Source organism: Marmota marmota, unplaced genomic scaffold (assembly GCF_001458135.2).
Source record: "Marmota marmota marmota unplaced genomic scaffold, marMar, whole genome shotgun sequence".
In the NCBI taxonomy this organism is placed as follows: Eukaryota; Metazoa; Chordata; class Mammalia; order Rodentia; family Sciuridae; genus Marmota; species Marmota marmota.
In genome coordinates, this window is record NW_025999895.1 from 1,741,650 (window position 1) to 1,756,332 (window position 14,683).

Genomic DNA, 14,683 nt, shown 5'->3' on the forward strand with positions numbered 1-14,683 from the left:
CCTTTCCATCACCACCCAAGGAATACAGTAACTAGATTTTGAATCATCTACTCCCAGTGCTCTTTCCTGCGTGCTCCCTGGGGATGCACGTGCTGTGGAGTCTTTATGAGGAGAGAAAGAACCCCATGTGCTGCTTAATTTCATCACCGGGTGCTGGGGGCAGAGAATTGCCACAGGAGACCATGGGCCTGCAGGATGGGTGCAGGCCTAGGTCGCTGACACTGTGGAACCATCCAGCCTGTGCTGCTAGCACACGGATGAGATGGGGAGAGGAGGGCCTGCCTGTAAAGTCATTGGATTAGGGTTACAACTAGTCTGTATCTTAAAGGTGTCTAAGACCCTCTAGGGCAGGAAGGCAAACAGCTGTAGAGGGTTTCCACACACCAAGCAGTGTCTCCTCAAGAGGGCTTGGCTGTACACCTTGGAGAGAGCAGAGCCCAAGTATCTCTACCAGGGGCCACATCCTTCTTTTCTCTGACTTAGCATAAAAATGGTAAATAATTTTATAGAGAAATAAAAGGTATTGCCATGCCTGACTCTCTAGATCTAGAACATTGTACTACGTTGAGTTGACTGGCTTCTCATTAAATGTAGTCCAAGCAGAGGACAGGGACAGGCTGCCCTTTGGGGAGGGTGCTGTGCTGAGACCTCACATGTCAGCCTCCAGTGTGGGCGGGGGCTCCTGTGCACCCAGAGTGGCCCTGTGTTCTGCTGCACTGAGCTGTTGTGAGACTGTGATGCTCAGGGTAAGCAGCCTTGGGGCTCTCCAGTCTTCCAGAATGCTCATGCTTGTGCCCAGACCCCTGACTCGCTGGTAACAGGAACTGTGGTGGTTTCCTTAGAGTTACACTAGTGAGCACCTGGGCATTCCTAGTAGAGTGTGGGGGAAATCTCTAACAGTGGGCACACCGGTCTTATAGAGTGGTGATGGCTACTGAGAAATCATTTGAGCCAGCCAGGGCCTGGAGATGAAGCAGTGCTGAGGCCAGTCTCTGGGAAACCTAAGTGCAAACATAAGTCTGGAACCCTGGAATAAAGAGCAAGTGGTGCAGGCACAACGCTGTGCACCTGCCTCTCCTCTCCCACACACACCCTGTGCACGGGGTCAACTCCCACAGGAAGTGAAGGCCTCTGCAAAGCAACATCCCCACACAATGGACGGGAGGGGGAAGGCAGGAAAAGCCACTGATGGTGACACCTGGTCTGAGGCAAGCCATGCTGCTCGTGGAAGCCAACCATGCAAGGGGATTGGAGTTTTGCAGCTCTGCCTTCAGGTCAGGTTTAATTCCAGGCCCTTAGAGCTGCCCTGACCCCAGGAAGCCAGGAGGAGGCCACCAGAACCTGGTGGAGAAGATGCTGGCTGTGAGCCTGTTTCTGTCCTAGCCCTGTCCTGGTGTCCCATCAGAGGCTTGAAGCCTTTCTCGGACTACCGCATGTTTCTCCGTTAAGGCTAAAGCCTGATTTCTACACTGGAATTCCAATCAAAGCAGATTCATGGCATTGTTCTCAGCATCTAATGGGACTGACTTCAGATTCAGGCTGGCACCATCCTCGCCAGGGAGGACATGTCAAAGGTGTGCAGTTCTCCTCCCTACAGCCACATCACCCCAATTTCTGCATGAGAATCCTTTGCTTTTATGTATTTGGCACTTCCCAGCATGGAGACGAGAAGCTGTGACATCAGGTCTTGCAGTAAGGGATCCCAACCTGGAAGAGGCCTCCAGGTGTGCATAGTTGAGACCTGGGGTTCAGGAAGAAGGTAGACAAAGACTCCAGTGGAGGCTGGCCAGGGCTCCTGTGGACTCCCTCCTCCCCATGCACACAGCTGCTGAGCATGCCTGGGGACGGGGGCACTGTGTGGGGAACATGGCATGAAGTTCCGTCCTCAGCATCCACAGCCTGGCTATTTTTGAAAAAAAAAAATTTCTTAATTTCTCTCTCTCCGCCCCCCTCTCTCTATTTATTTATTTATTTTTATGTGGTACTGAGGATTGAACCTGTGCCTCACATGAGCAAGGCAAGTGCTCTGCCACTGAGCCACAGCCCCAGCCCTCACAGCCTGGCTCTTAATGCACACTCTGCAGGCTGCTTCTGTCTATGAATATGTTTAGTTTTGCTTTCAGAATGTTTTAAAAATATTGTATTAAGTTTAATATCTAAAAAATAAGATAATTATACATAAAAACATGAATTTCTGGCTCCTGTGTGAAAACCGGGTGCTTGGCTTCTGGGATTTAAAGCTCTGAGTGCAGCTGCTGATGGGGCTGTTCGGAGCCCGTCTCTGCCATAGCCACACCACGGCCAGGGAGCTCCCTGAGGATCCTGGAGTCGGCTCTGCTGAGAGGCCTACTGCCTCCTGCCTGTGTTCCTCCCACCCTCCTCTGAGCCACTCTCCTTGGGCCCCTCAAGCCAGGGAAAGTTCTATCAGTGACCTGCTCACCCCCCCCCCACCGGCCTGGTGGTGTGGCCTCCTGTTCCCGCATGCGGGAGGCACAGGGCCTATGTAAGGTTTGCTGCAGGAATGAGTCAGAGAAGGGAGAGGCTCAAGGCTGCCTGGAGGCCCCAGCTGGGTTGACACTGGATCCACCTGGTGGGATGCTGGTGTGCTTGAGAGCTCGGGCCGCTTCACGCCTCTGCAGGGTTCTGAGAAAGCCGTCCTTTACATACCCCTTCCAGAGGAGGACTCTGCCCTTAAGAAGCTCAGGACCCCGTGCAGAGAACACACTGGCCTGCCTTCCCTGGAGTCTGCATGGGCTGGTGACACCCATGGAGCTTTGTGCCAGAGCTTGACTTGGACCTGATGAGGCAGGGACTACATTCCAGGCCTGTTTCTCTCAACTCCTGTGGATGTGCCACCTGCCCACCTCCAGGTGGAGCGGGTAAGCGTGGGCTTTCTGGAAGTGAAGTCAGGGTCTGAACCTGCCTCTTGGCCAGGTTGCCCTGGGCTTTGGGCAACTCGCATCCTGGTGAGGGTCAGTGAGGCCTGTGTGCTGACCTTCTGGGAGAGGGTCTGGGACTAGTGGGTGCTCAATGGGCTGCCAATGTGTCCTCATCTGGATGTTGGCTCCCCAAACCTGTCCTGAGTCTCTCCTGACTCTATGCTCAGCTTCTCACTGTCCACTGGCTTCACAAGAAGTTCCAGCTTCCTCCCACTGTGCCCCACTGTCATTAGTAGAGAAACAAGAGGCCCTGACCTCCAGCCTCTTGCAGACTCACCAAATCCCATCAGTGCCGAGAGGAAACACCTGTGAGACCTGAGCCCTGCCACCACCCAGGCCCAGGGCTCTCCTCTCTGACTCATCTCCAGTCGCTGTCTGTGGGGCTCCCTGTGGTGGGCCAGCCACTCCTCATCCACTACACCACAGTCCCAGACCCCCAGGGCTCCCTCTGCTCCAGCCACAGCCCTGCTCTCTTAGGCCCTTGCAGAGTTGTCTCTTGGCACTTGTCACCATCAGGTCAGAAGCTGTCTCCACATCCCACCTCCACCACTCTCACTTTCCAGGGAACCATCCCTGACCCTATGATGTCATTAGGTATTCTTTCCTCGGGGCACCATCCCCACTAGCCTGTCCTTGCTCCTAGTGGTGACCCCTGCCCCAGGCTCCCACATGGTGGAGGATAAGCCATGGATGTCTATGCTTCTGTTTAAACCAGTATGCCACACGCGCGTGCCCATATTAGCCTTCCATGCTCAGGAAGGCACAGGGAGGGCACAGGAAAGGACACAGTCTTCTGCACTGAGCTCCTCAGCCAGGGACAGGGAACATCTGCAGGTCAGGGAACTGAAGCCAGACAGGGACTCAGGATCTGGTGATGCCCAGGCTGAGAGAGAATAAGAAAGGAGGACCTCAGCCTGCATGCTAAAATGCCAGGCCAGGCAAAGCTGGTGGAGTACCAGCTGTGACTCACATAGTGCCAGTTGGATAAGGTCCTTGAGCTGAAGTCCTGCTGACACCCTAGTGTCACTCTGCAATGTCCAGCTGTGTGGTCTTCTTGCAAAGACAGACAGTACTGTCTGTCTAACTGGAGGCTGGACAGACTTCCTTTAAGAACAGCTCTCAGGGCTGAGGATGTAGCTCAGAGGCACAGTGCTTGCCTAGCAGGCATGAGGCCCTGGTACAGTTCCCAGCACTCAGACGAGCCCAAGCCCAGGAAGGTAGCGGCTGTATCCTGGATCCCACATGAGGTGAGCAGCCCCCATGGTCCAGGCTTCTCCAACACCCTCTGGATCCTCACACCCTTTACCAGCCCACCCAAACGAGTGCTCAGTGCACGGCAGGGGTGCAACTGCTTGAATCACATTACCTCAGTGCTGGGCTATTTCAATAAGAACGACCCTGTGGGCTGCACTGCGTCACACGTAGGAGTCAGTCTCAGGTACGTGAGTGTTGGAAAGTACCATACCATTTAAAAAACATCAAATGAGATCAAATCCAGGTATTGAACCTTAGGGAATTCTACCAGTTATGTTTTTGTCATGTAAAGAAATGCCCAGTTAAAGCTGGGAGCAGCAGGCACACCTGTAATACCAGTGCAACTCCAGAGGCAGAGGCAGAGGCAGAGGCAGAGGCAGAGGCAGAGGCAGGAAGATTGCAAGTTTGAGGCCTGGCTCACAAACTTATTGAGACCGTCATTCTAAATAAAAAATAAAAAGGGCTGGGATGTACCTCAATGGTAAGGTGACCCTGGGTTCAGTCCTCAGTATTGTAGGAAAAAAACAGTAGAAATGCCCAATTATCTCATTTCTTTTCAGTTTTATATTCATGACAAACAGTGCCTTAACCATAAGACCTCTTTTTTTTTTTTTGGTAACAGGGGCATTTAAAAAGTAGAGCCATATTCCCAACTATTTTTATTTTTTATTTTGAGACAGGGTCTTGCTAAGCTGCTACTGGAGTTTGGATGTGAGATATCCCCCAAAAACTTATGTGTGAGAAATGACTGGGTTATTAGAGCCTTAACCAAATCAGTGAATTAATCCCCTAACGGGATTGAGTGGTGACTGATGGTGGTAGGGTTTGGCAGTAGGAGGTGGCATGGAGGGCGTGCCTTTGAGGTACAGATCTTGTATATGGTGAGTGGCGTCTCTCTGCTTTCTGATCATCATGTGAGCCACTTTTCCTCTGCCACACTCTTCCCCCGTGATGTTCTGCCTCACCTCGAGCCCCCAAAATGGAGCTCCAAATTAACTTTTGCTCCCCTAAAATTGTGGTCAGGTCTTTTAGTCACAGTAGCAAGAAGCGCTGACTAAAACAGTTGCCGAGGCTGGCCTTAAACTCATGATCCTCCTGCCTCAGCCTCCAGAGCCACTGGGATTACAGGCGTGAGCCATCACCCCCAGCAAAGATTCCATTTTTAAAAGTAGTTTTTTTGTTTGTTTGTTTGTTTTTTTTTAGGGCTTTGTAGGCTTGGAAAATCTACAGGTGAATTTCCAATTACAGAAGGGATCTCTGCCAGACTATACAATAGAGAGCTGCCACGTCAGTGCCATCCACACCTGCCAGGGCCCTGCTTGGCAGTGCCCTCCATGTATAACAGGGTTTAACAGAAAGCAGTTACACTACTGATATAATGCAGTGTTCGGTTTTGTCACTAAATACAAGTAACAATAAAATTTTAAGATTGCTTACATTTTGCCAAAGAACCCGTACTTTAACTTATGCCCCTATTCTGTAAGGTCCCGGGGTAATTCCTAATTTGTTCTCACAAATGGCTTCTTTTATCAAAGTCTTTCAGAATGTCTCCTAGCCATGTCCTTTAGTTTTCCCCTAGGGATGCTTATCACACTCCCGAGCTGGGTCTCAGCAGCCACAGGGCCAAGTGCAGGGAGACGCAGGGGTAGCAGGACACTGCAGGTGAGGTGGCTGAGACCTGGCTGGTCAAGGTGTGGCCAGGGATCCTGAGGCCAGCAAGAACATGATCTCGGGCCAAGGCAAGATTGGCAGGTAGGATATACCACGGAGACGGGCTCTAGAGCAGGCGCTGCTCACTTCTTGGCTCAACATCCAGCTGGAGGGCTGTGGGGCTCTACCCTCGGGAGTGGGGCTCACTGCAATGTGGGTGTAGGAATGGGGCTGCCCAAGGACCTGGGTGAAGCTCTTTACTACCCCTCCTGGAGATTCCAGGCTGCTGGCCAGGTAACAGAGCTGTCACTCCCTGTCACCTAGTGTCTGATGCCTTCCGCAGTGCTGTGACCCCTGAGCACAGCAGTGATATGCAGCGGGGGTGGCAGCCCCAAGCTTTGTGCCCTGATTCAGAGTCATTTCCACCCTGTATACTCTTGTCCCAGGGATGTATCTAGACACACCATCTTGTCCTCAAGTCACGGCCCTCAGCCTTGCTGCTTGTCCCCTGGAGACTTCCCTTTCTGTCTGTGACATGGGAACATCACTAGACCTATTCATAGCATTGCTACAAGCACAGATGACACCTGAGAGCTCCGGGACGTGCTGACACACAGCAGCACCTGATGTGTAAGTCGGTGGCCGGTCCCCTCAGCATCACCACAGCGGCACTGCTCGTCTCCCACCTGCCAAGCTGCCCGTGGGCCCCAGCTGAGTGCCTTCAGCAGCTGGTGAAAGCCTCTCCCTTGCGAGGTGCTCCCTAGGGTGCAGACACTCCAGCGGAAGCCCCATGACTCCTGTCTCCTGCTAAGGTCTCCTCCCTGGTGTGTTGGTGGGGCTGTGACTTCTGATCAGCAGAATCTAATAAAGGTGGACAGCTGTCCCTGACCACATGTAGCATGACGCAGGCTGTGTGCCCATCTGCCAGAACCTCTACCTCCCTTGCTGACTAGGTTGCAGAAGGCCACAATGGGCCATGTGGGAGGACAGTGGGGTCCCTGGCTGCTTACAGTGGCCTTGAGCCAGGCAGGACCCTGCATGTAGGACATGCCCCCCCAGAAGCTCTGTGGTGCAGTTGTTTGAAGCTACTGAGCTGTGGCAACACTGTTGAGCAGCCACATGATACTAGTGGTATCATGGATGATACTAGCATAAGTAGCAGTGCCGCAGTCCGGCTGCAAATCGGGCAATTGGAGAAATTATAATCAACAGTGAGTAAGATCACACTCTACACTCTGTGCATGTGTGCACGCATAAGTATATAAATTAACTTGTCACAAACCCAACGGATTTAACACTCAGAGCACTCTGATGTACTCTGCAAGTTCAGGAGGCAATTTCTTTCTCAATTTGAAGCTCTAATGAGGATACGAGCCCTGTGTGCAGTGCCACTCTCCATGTGGGGAATTGTGGGGCCTAATGCCACTGGCCTCGCCCACCTAAAAAGGGTCTCAGTAACCTCATTTCTGCAGGAGGCTGGCTACCTGCTTCTAGATCCTCAGGGCGGCTCTCTTTAGCTCTGCCTCAGTCTGGAGCCACGCCTGCCTCCCAGGCACACACAGCTCCTTGCACGGGCACTGCTGCAGCAGTGGGAGCACGCCACCAGGAGAGCTAGCCACCTGCAGCACTGTCTGGCCTGGGACACTTACCACATCGCATGCATGTAAGTCGGCGGGAGTCGGGGGCTGCTGACAGGGGTGCAGTTGTATGACCTCATGATCCTTTCTGCCAGTAAAAAGTTTCGAAACAGACTCGCCACCAGTAGGTCCTGTCTGAAGAGCTTTTGGAAGAGATCTGAGTAGATAAATGATAAAAAAAAAGTCTTCAGGGACCACTGCCCAGCACTTACAGCCAAACCCACATATTTACTTCCATCAAAAATTGAACATGCACAATTCCCACTGGACACACAGATACATACATATAGACACACTGATGGAGACACACACATATACACACATATCCACATGAACACACACAGAGACACAAACACATAGACATAGACATGCTCACAGATACAAAAATACACATAACCACATGAACACACATCCACATAATCACACACACAAGCATACATGTTCATATATACACATGCAGACATATATGTGAACAAATACCAAAAATACAAAGCAACCAATAGCAAAATATAGAAGCAAGGCCTACAAGAGGGATTCTGGCTTCGCCAACGCTCATGCAAAAAGCCTCGCTCCCTGCCACCACTGTAGGCACTGACACCTGGCCACTCATTCCAGCCACACAGGGACCTCCTTAGGCTCTGGCCTTTGGCTACATCACTGCCCCTGCCCCCTCCCCAGCTCTTCTCCTCTGTCTGTCAGCCTTCTCTCCCCACACCCGGGCAGTGGACAGGCAGCCTCACCGCGGGGGAGCACGTTCCACGCGATGGTGTCTGTAATTGCTGTGAAGATCCAGTTGAGCTCACCCAGAGGAGTCCTCCTGTCATTCAGCCGGCCAGGGATCCTAGAAAGGATGGTGCACTTTATTAGTGCTGTCAAGGTAATTAAAAGGGTTTGTGCAAAGGAGGAGAGGGAGGTTAGAGGCTCAGAGCAGAGGCAGCAGGGGCCAGAGGTTCCACCCTAGAAAGTCAGCCTCCACCTTCCTCTTCCTTCCCCTCCACATCTACACAGGGAGCCTCTTCAGGTGCCTCTGGATGGAGACCCAGCTGGCCACACCCAGTTCCACTGAGTCCCTGTTCCCAAGGGTGATCCTGTGGCACTTTGCTAAGAGAGGTATGTATCATGTTTCACAATTCCCCTTCATGGCCTCCTCTCTGTGGCTCCAACTCTGACAACCCGAGAGTGTGGAGGAAGGAAGTCCTGCCCCCACATAACAGGGCTGAGCACAGGGCCTGAGCTCAGCAAAACCTGCTTCCAGGGAGCTTACAGTTCAGCAGGAAGGACTGATGAGCATGCAAACATGGGCTTGTGACAGGTCACACTGTGTGCACAGCAGAGACACACCACACAGATGAGAGAGGCGGCCCCGAGGATGCTGTGTTCTAAGGGAGGTCGGGGAGGCCTGTTGAAAGCTGACCTTGGAAAGAGACCTGCCTCCTAGGAGATGGTGTGGCCCTGAGATGTCTCAGGAAGAATGCATCTGGCAGAGGTGACCATGAACGTGGGGCACTCAGAGTGGTTTCTTGCTGCTTCACAGCAACTTAATTTTACCCTGTGGGAAGCATTTTAATTTTATCTGACCGGAAGCTCTTTCTCCCAGAAGGAAAATGTTCACAGTAATTTGGTTGAGAGACTCGAGTGTAATTCCTGCCACTTATAAGACTGAACAGATCAATAACTCCCATCACAGTCACCCATTTGGTGGCACTGTCTGCTAGAGTGACACTCAGGGAGGTTGAGCCTCAGATATGGGGAGCAGGTCAAGCAGATGACATGATTCTGCAGCACATATGCCCTCTCCTTCCCCTGAAGGCCTTTTCACTTTTTGCATCTTCAAGAAGGCTTAGTGATAGGGCAAGAAAAGTGAGATGAAGAAACGAGTATTATTCTCCAGGGCTGAACTGCTGCCCAAGTGGACAGCTTTCAAGCTTGAGAGGAAGTGCCCACACGCAGGCAGATGCAGGCTCCCGCAAGGAGCTTCAGACAGCGGCCCTAAGGCTGGCTGCAGCTTGGATGGTGCCAAGATTCCAATTGGCTGGGCAGGGTTAGGAGAGACCCACCACTCACTAGGAAGTCCAGGGCCTTGCAGACTGCCTGTCAACAGCCCTCCACATGGGAGGGTGGGGCTGAGAGCCACAGATGAAAGAGCTTGTCCGCTCTCCAGCAAGGAAGCTGATGCAGCTCCGCTACATGGGCTAGGCTAGGTCATGCTACCCTGCACAAGGACAAGGCACTTCTCAAGGCACAGACAGCTGGGGCACTTCTCCAGAGGTCAGCCAGACCTGGAGTGCTTGCCCATGTCTGGGTGATGAAAAGGAAGGGGTATGGGACACCCCAGGGCGGGTGAGGAGACCTAAGACAGTCACTTGTGTCCTGGGTCTGCAGGTGAGAAACATACGCTAAAAACCTTAATAAACAGACGAGACTGTCAATAATGTTCAGGATGAACACTGCCCCTTTCTCAGCTTCAGGCCTGCTGGGTGCACCCTCTTCCTCAAAGCGACATGGGTGAAGATGTCTGGTTGCGAGGCCAGAGCTCACGTGGGATCACATCAATGCAGAGTGTGCCAGGAGTGAGGATCACTTATCTCGAGTACCTTCTCTCGGCCTGCTGGGCGTTCCTGAGACTGCCCTGCTGCTGCGTCAACTCCAAGTCCTGGGTTCCCAGACCCCGCTCAGGCTCAGTAGATTCCAGCAGGGCACAGTGAGAGCAGTTCCACCACAGTCCCCATTTATCACACAGAACGCAGATCAGAAGTCAGACAGGGGCAGGTCAGGTGCAGTGGCAACCCAGAAGCCTGTTTTGAGCTCGGTAGAGGCACCACAGTCCACAGCGCAGTTTGACTACAAACATGAGATGCCACCACCACACGGCACAAGGGCCCGTCTTCACCTTCCCCTGGGCAGCTTCCAGCCTCTGCCCAGGTGGTAAGAAGGGACAGAGTTGATGTGGATCAACTGCCAGGGAGTGGCAACCAACTGTTAAAAGGTCCTTAGTGGAAATTTGAACAACATGAGGAAATGCACACATCCCAACAATAAGCAAAGAGATGAGTCCACCCTGGAGGGGCAAGACAACGGGAAGGGTGAGCCGCAGCTACAGTGGTAGAAAGGCCCTTCCTGTCCTTGCATTTGTGTGGTGTCTACACTTACCCACGATGACTGGCCCCCTGTGAACCAGAGGCACAAATAAGACTCTGATCCCCTGCCTGCTCAACCTTGGCCCTGTGAGGTTTAGGGGCCCAATGCAGCAAGCAGCTGGTGGGAAGCAGGACAGCACCGTCGGGGGGAGTGCAGGGGCTGTCAGAATCAGACAGACCATCTGACTACTGCCCATTTCCAAACCTGGACAAACACCGGCTCACAGGAGCCCCTGTCCTTGAATCAAATAACACTGATACACACCTGGCTGACTTCTGGGGCCTGTCTCTGCTGAAAGCGACTGCATTTTGAGCAGAGGACCTGCCTACAGACCACCCGCCACGGTACCCTCACTGGACAGTCAGGCCATTGAGAAGAGAGGCTGGCTGAGGGTCAGTGTGCAATTAGTGGTGTTTTTAAAAATGTTAATCCTGTGACAATCGCTGGTGGAGAGATGAAGAGCTAGGCACTCACATGAGGTCCTGAAAGGTCCACCCGGCTCACCCCAGTTCTCCGTGAGGTATAGGCCGGCCATGGCTGGCTGGTGGTGGCATCTCTGCATGCACGCACACACATGGGTGCTTCCTGGAACGATGGAAGGGGTTGGGCCCTTCCCTTGCTCTTGTGTCACTGAGAAGAGACTCACCACAGAAACCATCTGGGGTTTCCTTTCTGTACCTGAGACCCCTGGAGCGAGACCCGGAGAGAGCCAGGCAGCTGGAGCACAGCCCCAAAGACCACACTGCACCAAAGCTCCCCTAACCCGAGAACCTCATGGATGACAAAGTGACTCTAAGATTAACCAACAGTGCTCAAGGACAGATTTCTACGTGGAAGTGGGAGGAGCTGTGGCTCAGGGACACATCACTTGACGACAAGATGAGAAAAGCTGAACTCCAGTCCCAGCTGTGCTGTGGTTGGGAAACTTCTCATCCTGTGCCTCTGCTGAGTCACGAAGGCTAACCTTATGTGACACACAGGGACTAAAATAAAATGGGTCCCACTTCCTCGGCAGACACAGCCACCAGCCAGGAAGCCTCCCCCCGCACCACCGCGCCGCACAAGGGCCCGTCTTCACCTTCCCCCGGGCAGCTTCCAGCCTCTGCCCAGGATCCACCTGCCTCAACTTCGACACCAGGGCTGGCGCTGCCACCCGGTCTGCTGCGCACCGACATGCTTCAGCGCCCACACTCCCATGGGCATGATGACCAAGGGCACGAGGCCAGCTCTGAAATGCCCACTTGGCATTTTTCCGATTAAGCCCCTTTCTTCTCCCTAACACTTCCTGATGGCCACAAGTTTGCTGCCCACTCTTGGCCTTGCGCAGTCCCTTCTCCATGAGTTGGGTCCTGCTCCGTCATTAGCCACCGTCATTAGGCTAGGAGACTGAATGACATCTGTTCAATGCCTGGCTGCCCAGCTTTCTATCTCCCTTTGACTTCTCCTGGTCAGTCGGGCTTCTTGCTCATCACCTCCGTGTCCCCTTGGGTTCCTAGTCTCACTGTGGAGCTTTCCTCTGGACTCTCAACAGGCCCTGTCAGCTCCTGCTGCACCCCAAGCAGGACTTCACCACCCCTGCCCACCTCATGGCCACTGCACATTGTCCCTGCAACCCCTATGCATGCAGACACCAGCAGGGCTCCCAGGTCTTGCTTCAGGCCCCGCCTGCCTTCCCATCCCCCTCATGGCCACCTCTTGCTTCAAGCTCTCCCCCTGTGATGTCATTCCTTCCCCTAGATGCTGGTAGCCTTTTTCTGTCCACTGCAACAGCCTCCCTCAGTTACGATGGAGTGCCAAGGACCTGGAGAACCACGGCTGCAGGCAGGACACATGCATACGGGCTGTGGCCTGGACTCCACGGGGCTCCACAAGCCGACTTGAACTCAGAGACTGAGCCCGGGGCCAACCCAACTTTGACACCGATAGACAGGGGCTTGAGTCTGGGACCCTGGGTCGGCTGTCTGACCTCCCCAAGGCTCTGGGCCTTCTGGGCATCAGCAGTTACATCTGCCTCTGCCAGGACTGATGTGTGCCAGGTGCCACCCACCTGCTCAATCCCACAGCTTCCCTTCACCCCACATGGGCTCCACGAGGGTGCCCTTAGCGCTAGACACAAGTGGAGGACGACCCAGCACAGCCAGCCTCCCCAGCATGACTGCAGACCGGGGAAGGCCACACTGTGGGATGTGGGGCTCGGCAGGGGCAGGCACAGAGGGCCCTCTGGCCTTCGTGAACCTGAAGCTCCTTGTGAGCTTGTTCTCAACTGCTCCGCCTCCTCCGAGGCTAGGTGGTTCCTCTCTGCCCTGCTCCTGACTCGGACTTGGCCGCCACTGAGCTCCGGCAGCTGTCCTCACACCTGTGCTGCCCCTCAGCCTGATTCCAATGCCCACCCTACCGGCCTTTTGAACTCTCCCACCCGCTGGCCTTGTGACTTGGGACATGCTGTTCACCCAGCACTGTGGGCCCACCTTGGACCTGTTGCTGGGCAGCCAGGTGACCCCTCCCAGGACATGTGGAGAGGTGTTCCTGTGCTCGTGTTCCTTCACAGCTCGAATCTGACAGGATTAACACCAAGCTCAACACTGGCACCAGCACCGTCACCTTGTTGCTGTAAGTCCCTGCTCCACAGTCTCTTCTCAGAGGCTCAGAATGTTGGAGACCCACTCAGTGGTGTCTTCTCAGTCCTCAACCAAACAGCTCAGCCTTCCTGCAGGAACCCGTCAGCCAGCCTGAGAAACTCCCTACCTTGGGGACCTTCGAGCTCTGTTCATGGCTCGAAGGGTCCTCTATCCATGGCTGCAGGGGCTTGCAATTATTTTTTGCTGCCTCTACTTGAAGACTCATTTAGGACAAAAGGGAGCACAACTCCCCGGCTGAAGGAGTATAGGCTGAGCGTCCCCATCGTCAGGCCTGATGGGTGAAGGCTTCTGTCCAACAGACTAGAACAGAAACTGCCCGTGTGGCCTCTGAACTCTCGATAACCAGCTGGCGGGATGTGAGAACTTGCGAAATGTGTTCCAGCTGCCCGCCTTGGGCTCCCCCAGCCTTCACTCGGACACACACCCTGCTCTGAGGCTCCATGCGTTTGCTTGTGCTGTTCTTGTCAGCTGGGGCAGCCTCCAGTCGCAGAGCTGAGCCCAAGGCCCTGGGGAGCCTCAGAGACATGCAGACCTGGCCAGGAAGCCCCCACTAAGCCCCTGCTCACATCCCCTTCTCTCTCAGCACTGCTCCGACAGGCCCACTTTCTGTGTAACACGGTAATACATTCCCAGGGGCAACGACTTTCTTTCCTCGATATATATCAATCTCCCTGTAGTTTTTGGCAGAGTGCTAAAGCACACTGCATAATCTAAACAGCCCACAAATCTGAGTCACGTTACTTCTACTTAAAAAACAACTGCTCCCACTCATGCCGACGGCTCTCCATCGCCCCACGAAGATAATCTCAACTAACTCCATGGCAGGGTGGAGGCTCAGGATGCCGCCCAGGCCCTTAGTGGGAAGTAGGGTGGAGTGTGGCCCTCCAGTTGTGCGGGCTCAGGGTCTCTCTCAGCTCGTGGCAAGGTCGGGCTCTTCTCTGGCAGCCACCCCAGGTCTGCAGGGGCCAGCATCCCTCCTGGCCGTGTACAGGTGCTACTTACTGCTTGTTAACCCTGCACCCTACAGTCCAGCAGCAGTTCCTGGAGCGCTGGCTAGCACAGGTGACAATGGAAGAGCAGCAGGCCCCACATTCACACTCCTCATATTACCTCCTGCCTCTCCCCATCGCCTCTTCCTCCTGGTGCAGAACTTTCTAGCACCAACCAAACGTGCCTGTGCTGACTTCCTCCTCAGCAGGACAGATTCGCCTGGTATCTTCTCCTATCCCGCCCAGGCCCATGAGGCTGCTCTCCCTCCTCTGCTGTTCCCAGAGTGGGGTAGCATCTCTGTCTTGATGACACCTGTCTAGGCCACATCTTCACCGGGGCTGGGGGCTCTGTGAGGGCAAGGGCTATGCCATTCCCCAGCTCAGCACAGAAGTACCTGCAGGAGGGTGCCCATGTGCATCTGATGGCCCAGTGCTGG

At 53.9% G+C, this 14,683-nt stretch overlaps 1 protein-coding gene across 3 annotated transcripts in view; it reads right to left on the minus strand.

The window, feature by feature from the left end:
• Rptor (regulatory associated protein of MTOR complex 1) overlaps positions 1-14,683 on the minus strand; it is a 341,575-nt gene that overhangs the window by 102,075 nt on the left and 224,817 nt on the right. For 2 of the 3 annotated variants that reach the window (XM_048797491.1, XM_015504082.2), the window contains 2 exons: positions 8,221-8,321; positions 7,493-7,637 (listed from right to left, as the gene is read on the minus strand). In XM_048797491.1, coding sequence (XP_048653448.1) covers positions 7,493-7,637; positions 8,221-8,321 — 246 coding nt within the window. Of the gene's footprint in view, positions 1-7,492; positions 7,638-8,220; positions 8,322-8,456; positions 8,652-14,683 lie in introns of those variants that run through there. The other variant, XM_048797493.1, reaches the window with a different exon arrangement.